This window comes from Montipora capricornis, chromosome 5, assembly GCF_036669925.1.
Source record: "Montipora capricornis isolate CH-2021 chromosome 5, ASM3666992v2, whole genome shotgun sequence".
In the NCBI taxonomy this organism is placed as follows: Eukaryota; Metazoa; Cnidaria; class Anthozoa; order Scleractinia; family Acroporidae; genus Montipora; species Montipora capricornis.
This window is the reverse complement of record NC_090887.1, coordinates 14,092,928-14,100,427: the sequence shown is the minus strand read 5'-3', so window position 1 is coordinate 14,100,427 and position 7,500 is coordinate 14,092,928. Positions and strand designations below refer to the sequence as shown.

General features: G+C 38.7%; 1 protein-coding gene across 4 annotated transcripts in view; it reads left to right on the top strand.

Moving 5' to 3' along the window:
- Window positions 1-7,500, top strand: part of LOC138049572 (D(1A) dopamine receptor-like) — a 15,699-nt gene that overhangs the window by 7,924 nt on the left and 275 nt on the right. For 3 of the 4 annotated variants that reach the window (XM_068895914.1, XM_068895915.1, XM_068895916.1), the window contains exon 2: window positions 6,642-7,500. This exon is cut by the window's right edge and continues 275 nt beyond it. In XM_068895914.1, the coding sequence (XP_068752015.1) occupies window positions 6,669-7,500 (832 nt within the window). In that variant the 5' untranslated portion in view covers window positions 6,642-6,668. Of the gene's footprint in view, window positions 1-4,686; window positions 4,838-6,641 lie in introns of those variants that run through there. The other variant, XM_068895917.1, reaches the window with a different exon arrangement.

Below are 7,500 nucleotides of genomic sequence, written 5' to 3'. Positions count from 1 at the left end.
TTAATCTCTTTACAAGTGTTTTTTAAAGTATATTTTTCCTTATGTAAATTTGGGCAGACTCAAAACGACAAAGAGTTGGTTAAATTTCCCTCTAGCCATTAACCAAACATGAATAGTTTCATCCACGAGCCCTCATTTGTTATCGACAGAGAAGACATTTGATTCTCCTATTGGTGGAAGAACTTGAAGCCGATAGATGGAAGGCAATTTTTTTAAAAATCTGTCAGCATTCAAGCCGTATTGTGAAATGCGCATCTAAAAATAATCAGATATCTTCAGTTGCGATTCCTTGACAAATAGACCCAGATAGGGCCCTGTGTTGTGTACACGGACATTGTACTCCAAAACTTCATAAATGTGCATAACACATAAACAACAAGTGTAAGTGTGTTTGACCTGCTAAAGTTAATAGTCGCTTCGTGGACCAACTCAACACCTTATCGAGATCCGAACCGTTTCAAATATTTAATCGATTGATTGATCTATAGTTGGCTGGATTGATTACCAAGTGTATATTACAGCACTTCAATGTTGTGGCTTTTCGACTACTCAAGCTGTAACATTCTATATCCAGTTTTTGATCTTACATTCACCTATTTACAATGCCACTATTAGGTTACTTTCGCGAGAACCCGTCGTAAGCTTATGATAAGGAGATTAAGCAACCGCGTCGGCTACGGCAATGACAACGCCAAAAAGCAAGAATATGATTGGTTGAACGGAGGAAAAATAATCGTGCTGCTCGTGCGGCACGCATTTCAGTGCATTTCTTTGCCGTATTCCACAAAACAACAACGTGAAATGACCACATTTTAAATTTGTAGATGGCGCGCGGGACGAAGGTCGACCTCTCGCGACTTCGTCGCTCGCTCATGCGCTTCGCGTCCAAAAACATCACGCTTCGCTCGCCAAAACATTTTCTCCTGGGATTCTCGTAAGGTCGACTTGTTGCAAGTCTATCTACAAGAATACGCAAAAAAACATTTATTTTCTATCTTTTATGAAAAGCCGTTCGTACCCATGCATTTACAGGATAATTTGCCCGTATTTTTAAAAGCTTAAATTCTCTGATCTCAAAGTCGGCCCGCGACTAGGTCACTGCAATAGTTCGTATGTAGTACAAATTTGTAATTGCATGATGAAATAAGTGTATGCTAACTCTTGCTTCCCGGCGCGTTGACAGAAGAGTGACATTAACATGAAAATGATTTTCATTCCATTCCTGACTGACGTAACACAGAAGTGACTTCATAGTATATTTTTCAACCATTTCGGTTTTCAAATCGCTTTGAAATATGATTCTACCACAGTGATACCAGTGAGATCCCGGAAGTCATCAGAGTTAATAAAAATTGTCGGTTACGCTATCATTTGAGAATTTGTGACCATTTGACCTTTCAGTTCCAGCAATACGGCTTAGGTATAGACCCTTTGCATAATGGCGGACGATTTGATTGTTGTTGTATGTATGTTAATTAGCCCTACCAACCCCACTTAAAGTAAAAATTCTATTGAATTTTGCACATGCTAACGAGGCTAGTAAGGCTAATTATCATAAAAATAGAAGACTGGCCTAATTAGGCCTAAGGCTAGCATTTAATTTCCTTCCCAGGCACCTCAGGTCCAAGGGCACTTTGAGATATGGAAACAAGTCTTTACCGTCATTTAGGCTCGATTTCCAGCCATTTTGGGAGCTCGCGTTCGTTGCCCCACACCACACCTGAAACGGCTGGAAATCGAGATTAGGCGCCATTATGAAAAGGGTCTATTGAGTCTCCTCGCGTATGCAAAACAAATTATGGGATACAGAGTTGGCAGTGGTGACAATGGTCGCCTTCGTCCAATGTGGCCCGGGTTTTACTCCCGGACAAGATGCCATTTTGCGTCTTGAGTTTGTTGGTTCTCTACTCTGCTCCGAGAGGTTTTTTCACCAGCTACTCCAGTTTTTCCTCTAAAAAATTAACACAATTTGAATTGTTTCACTTTAATTTCATTCGGTTTTTAATCTCCCCAATCAGGAGAGTATTTCTCTCATTCTCGCCATCTCATTTCCTATCAATTAAATCCTATTTCTCGGAGATCGAGAGTTCAAATCCAACAAAGGTCTAGTTTAGTTTATTAGCTTCGCCGTGCAGCTATTAAAATTCAGTCCTAAACAAAAGGCATCATCTCGAGGCTCTGGGGAATAAACTCATACAAATCCTTATATTTATTCCCCAGAGCCTCGAGATGATGCCTTTTGTTTAGGACTGAATTTTAATATATCGAAATTGTTCTATTACTGTGGCCCCGTTAATAAGACCAACCTACCCTACTCGTAGCAAGTAAAACGTCCTACAAAGTCTCTGACAGACCTTCTGAGACTGACGGAACTACCGTTTATAGTCAATATCCGAGATTTGAAGGTGTGGTCATTTTCAGATAAAATAAGGAAGGTAGCACTTTTTCCTAAGTTAGTTGAAGACCGACGTAGCGGTAGAGGTTAAAGCCACGACCTGCCTCTCTATAGTCCGATTTCAGTCAACCAACGGAATGGTAGATAAGCGACGCCTTGCTTCTCATATGGAATTCAAATTTAACGACACATTGCCTCTCGTTTGTTTGTTTGTTTTTTTTTAACCAAGCTTTTTTAGCCTTTGGTTCCGTCCAGAATTTTAGATTTCCACATTTTGGTGTTAATATTAGTTCTTCGCACAGTGTTCGACTACAACCTTTACAGCAACACGATGAAACGTTCCATATTTTGTGCGAAAAAAATTTCCTACGGTTATTCCCTGGTTTTGCATTGCGCAACCCTACTGCGCATAATTTCTTGCGTCATTGGCGCGCGCATTAGCTCGCTCGTATTGATAAAATGGCAGATTTTCACTACGCCAAGCTCAATCTGGCAAGGAATGGTTATTTTCTCCTGAGCGAGCTCGGTGACACCCTCTTTTTAATGGTGTTATATACCCGTAATAGGAACACGGAAACCACATTTTAAGGAGAAAAAAAGTTGGACAATAGAAGTTGTAGTATTTATATAAAAATGACGTGAAAATTGCATTTGTTGCCTAACACTGAGTGCGAGGTGATGATGCAGCGGTCCAATTTGCTTTTTTTTTTTTCCAAGATGAGCAATTTGAAATGACTTTCCTGAAAGTAGGCTCAAGTTTTCAGTAATATTCATTGTTATATGACTAGCGCCGTGAGCGGGCAAGATGAACCAAATCCCGCGCTGTGATTGGCTACCCGAACGGGCAGATGGAACTCTACTGCCCGCTCGGGATTTCTCGCTTGGTCCCACACGTGTTTTATCCCATATAACTACAATTTTTCCGGTTGATCAAGTTTCGAACGTTTCTCGCGTAATTCGGTAAAAACACTTAAAATAAAGGGCATGCAGCGCGAAAACAAGTACGGTGACTTCATCTTTTTAATGCAATTTTTTAATGTCCTGTCTATGAATATCAATAGACCACTTTCGATATATTAAAATCAGCTTGGCAGCGAGGCCTAGGGAACACAAACAATGTTTATTTCTTTTGCGAGTAGTTGGGTCCTCTAAGCCTCACTATTAAGCTGAATTTTAAAATATCGAAAGTGGTCTATTGTGCCAAGTTTGGCGGAAATCTAGATAGTACGACGACTTCAACACCTTATATAACGTAGAACAGAAAAAGATCAGGGGGAAATGAAATGGAACGAAATAGAGGGAAAAGGAACCATTAGCAACATTTTTAATAATCAGGTTTCAATCAATGAAAAGTTCATTTTAAAAAGAAACAAGAAAAGTTAACGTTTTTCCTAAAAAAACCAAAGGAAATATTCATAACTTAGCCAGTCCCTCGGAGAGCCTGCTCGCAGGCTATCATAAACATTAATGATAAAAAAGCCATCTTCATGTGTATCATGTGTCAATGAATGTTAATTCGAGTTTGCCTTTTTAATTTCTACAATGCTAACTTCAACGTCCTGTATCTCTGCGTATTACCATTAACCCAATTTTTCAACTGCAATTACAAAGTCCCTGTAGAAGGCCAACATTTTTCGGCCGAAACTTGTCTATTAAACTAAATCATCCTGCGCCTTTTTATAGCAGTCATCGAAAAATTATATTTCCAAAATTTTGATGTTCTTCACGCGTGCACTAGATGATTCCACAAGCCTCGAGGCTTAAGTTACTTTTTATTTCGTTTCGAGAAACACAACTCGTTATCCTGTTAAACTATTCATCAGTATTTCTTTTTAATCAGTATAAAGTGGATTTGTGCCATTTATCATCCCAGGAGGTCGAGTAATTTTAAAACTCTCGTCAACATTAATTTTGTCATCAATAATGAAGGCTTTAAAAATTTGTTGTTTGCCCACGGTATATATTGTTTCCAGTATTTCTGTCTGACAAGTTACATTCGGTACTGAAAATACAATTATATTTCAAGTTGACGTTAAAAGGCTCAATGAATATAATTATAGTAGAATTTGGAGTTTCCTCGTTGGATAATCTGGAGACTATTTTCTTTATTGTTTTTGTTCGTTTAGCCCTAAAACTGGCGTCTGTCATTTGCCTTCCGTTCTTGATTGACAAACCAGAATTTCATGTTAGTTTCATTTCCTTCCATAAATAGCAATCATCTGCTATCTGACATTTTTAATGACACCTCTTTAGCCGAAATGGTAGTCTTGCCAATCAAAGAGGTGTTCAAGCAGTGATTTCCTCGATCGAATAGCAAAGATCTCCGTTATTTTGTTTCGAGCACAGCTTCAAGCCAAGCCTCTCTTTTAGTTGTATTAAAAACTGAATTGTCTTCAAAATTGTCGAAATCTTCGGTGAAATCGACTGTCTTCCGACTTAAGGGTAAGGAAACTATTGCAGTTTTTAAAAGCAATTTTTTTCCAAAGTTGTCGTCGTGAGTAGAAATTGAACTTATTTGCAGTTTGAAGCGTTTATTAATAGAAAGAGCTACTTCTCTCTTTTGTCCTAGGCGCCAAAATAGGTCTCACAAAAGCCTAGTACATTTCACTCTTTTTTTTCCTTATTTGGCCATCCCCCTTTTTTTCCGTTTAGCGTCGAATGTGTTTCCTGATATTGGGTCGGTCGGTCGGATTGACGAAAACCTCAAAAAAAAAAAAAAAACAACAACAAGACGTGAACCCAAAATCAATATGGCGGCTGTCATCGTAAAATTAAGACAACATGGGAGAAAGGATCAACCACCGAAACTCCTATGCGACATAAAAATGGTTTGAATATACGTCACTACATTTTTTTTTGAAAATAGCAAAAAGTTGGGTCGGTCGGACGACGCTAGACGAAGAAAAAAAAGAGGATGGCCTAAGAACGTCACAGCTGAACGTTCTTATTTTTTTGCAACGTGAACTTAAAAACGTTCTTAACATGTTCTTCAATTTAGTTGTGTGATAAGCCCGTTTTAATCGCTATTAAATAGACTTGAGATACTAAGCCAAAACGTCTTTCCGCTATGATTTTGTTAGTTTTTTGGCAATAAATTGTATTTGGGCGATTTGTTTGTCGCATGTTATTCAGCCCACACTGCCAATTCAGCGCAATGCGAACGAGATGAAATAATGGCTAAATCACCGAGATCTGCGCAAAGTCACATTTAAAAAAAAATCAGTTTTGTTGCTGTAGCCGCTGTCTCTGCATAAAGCTGCATAAACTCCGTCATCGCTTGATTAGAGAGGCGCTCATTTTACTCTTCCAAAATATTAGTCTCTTTTGGTAACTGAATTTCTAATTACTAGCGCATTGAAGGAAAATATTTTTCCGAGGCTGGTTTGCATACACTGCATCGCGTCATACTTTAATCAAGTTGTTTATGAGTCGGGAACTGATACTCGAGTAAACGCTGCAACGATTGGGATAATGCGGAAGTTCACCTGAGTAGTGCGCGCTTTTTACTAATCGATGTATTTACTTTTCTTGAAGGTTAACTATATTATTTTGTGACAGAATTTGTGGTCAATAACGCGTTGAAGGAGAACGGATAAAATTATGATTAAATGCCGCAATGATAGGACTGAATGGGGCGATCATATATCTTCCAGGGCTTAATTAATCGAGAAAATACGACCAAGTTTCGATTCCTGTTAGGAGCACCCGGATTTTTTCCTAATATTCCCGAGTCATCATCGATACATCTCTATTCGTTTTCCGAGATAAATTTCCAACAGAGAGAATGCAACATTTTGAGAAATTCGTTCGTGGCGGTATAGTACTATAAGGGTGCGTTCGATTGACCGTATTCCGGAATATGAATACGTAGAGATGATTTAAAATGGTATGTTTGGCGTTTTGAAGCAACAAGGATAATAAAGATATGTTTAAAATAGCATTTTAGCCGGTGTTTGACAATTTTTACGTGAATCTACGTAAAAACGAAGGATTTCTGACTTCCATTCCATGTATTCCTATTCCGGAATACGGTCAATCGAACGCACCCTAAGTTTCAGATTCAGCCTAGTTTAAAGGGTCTATTTCACGCAAAATGATGTGATCTCATGACACCCAAAATGCCCAAAAAGTAGATTGAAACATTGCAATAAACACTTAAAACTGTTGAACAACATAAAAGAAATACACCGAAGCACCACCAGAAACAATTTTCTTTTTATTAATTTGCTTTCTCTCTTTTTTGCAGGAGAATTAACAACGGTAATTCATTGGCATGGCAAACAACTCCAATGAGACAAATTTGAACGACCCAACAATAATCTCCACATCTCAATCAACAGAAGACGTTAACCAATGGATTCAAGGATTTTATCTGTTCCTCGTTATCACAGAGGGGATTTCAGCAGTTGTTGGACTTTTTTGCAACGTTGCCGTTGTATACGCGTTTATTTTCTACAAGAAACTAAGAACAAGTGTAACTAATTACTTTGTGATTTCTCTGGCAATATCGGATATCTTAACAACAGGATTTGTAACATCATTTCATCTGGACGCCAGTACAAAGGCTCACTTATGGACACACGGTGAATTCATGTGCCGTCTTTATACCACAATGTATTTACTGGCCGTGCCGAGCTCAATTATCAACCTGTGTGCTGTCACTGTGGACCGATATTTAGTGTTAAGGATGCCTCTCCGATATAATACATTAATGACACCTGGAAGAGCTGTCTTTATAATATGCTCTCTGTGGATTTACGCAATCATTTGGGCGTCTCTTCCTGTTATGGGGTGGAAAGTAGATTTCCCGGCGGTCGAAGATGGCTACTGTTATTTCCTATCCACACGAGACTATAATGTTTCGATGAATATCATCAATTTTGTTCTTCCCATGATATTTATGGCGGTGTTTTGGTCTTTAATATACGCTATCGTTCATCGACACCACAAGAGATTTCAGAACATTGAAAGGAGTCTTTCTCTTAACACAAACGAGTCATCGAATTCTAGCAATGGCGAAGTTGCTCAAATAAAATCAATCATGTCTTCTGGAAATCCGAATAGAGACAAGATTAAAATGCGTCGGCACGTTCGAGGCTCGCGGT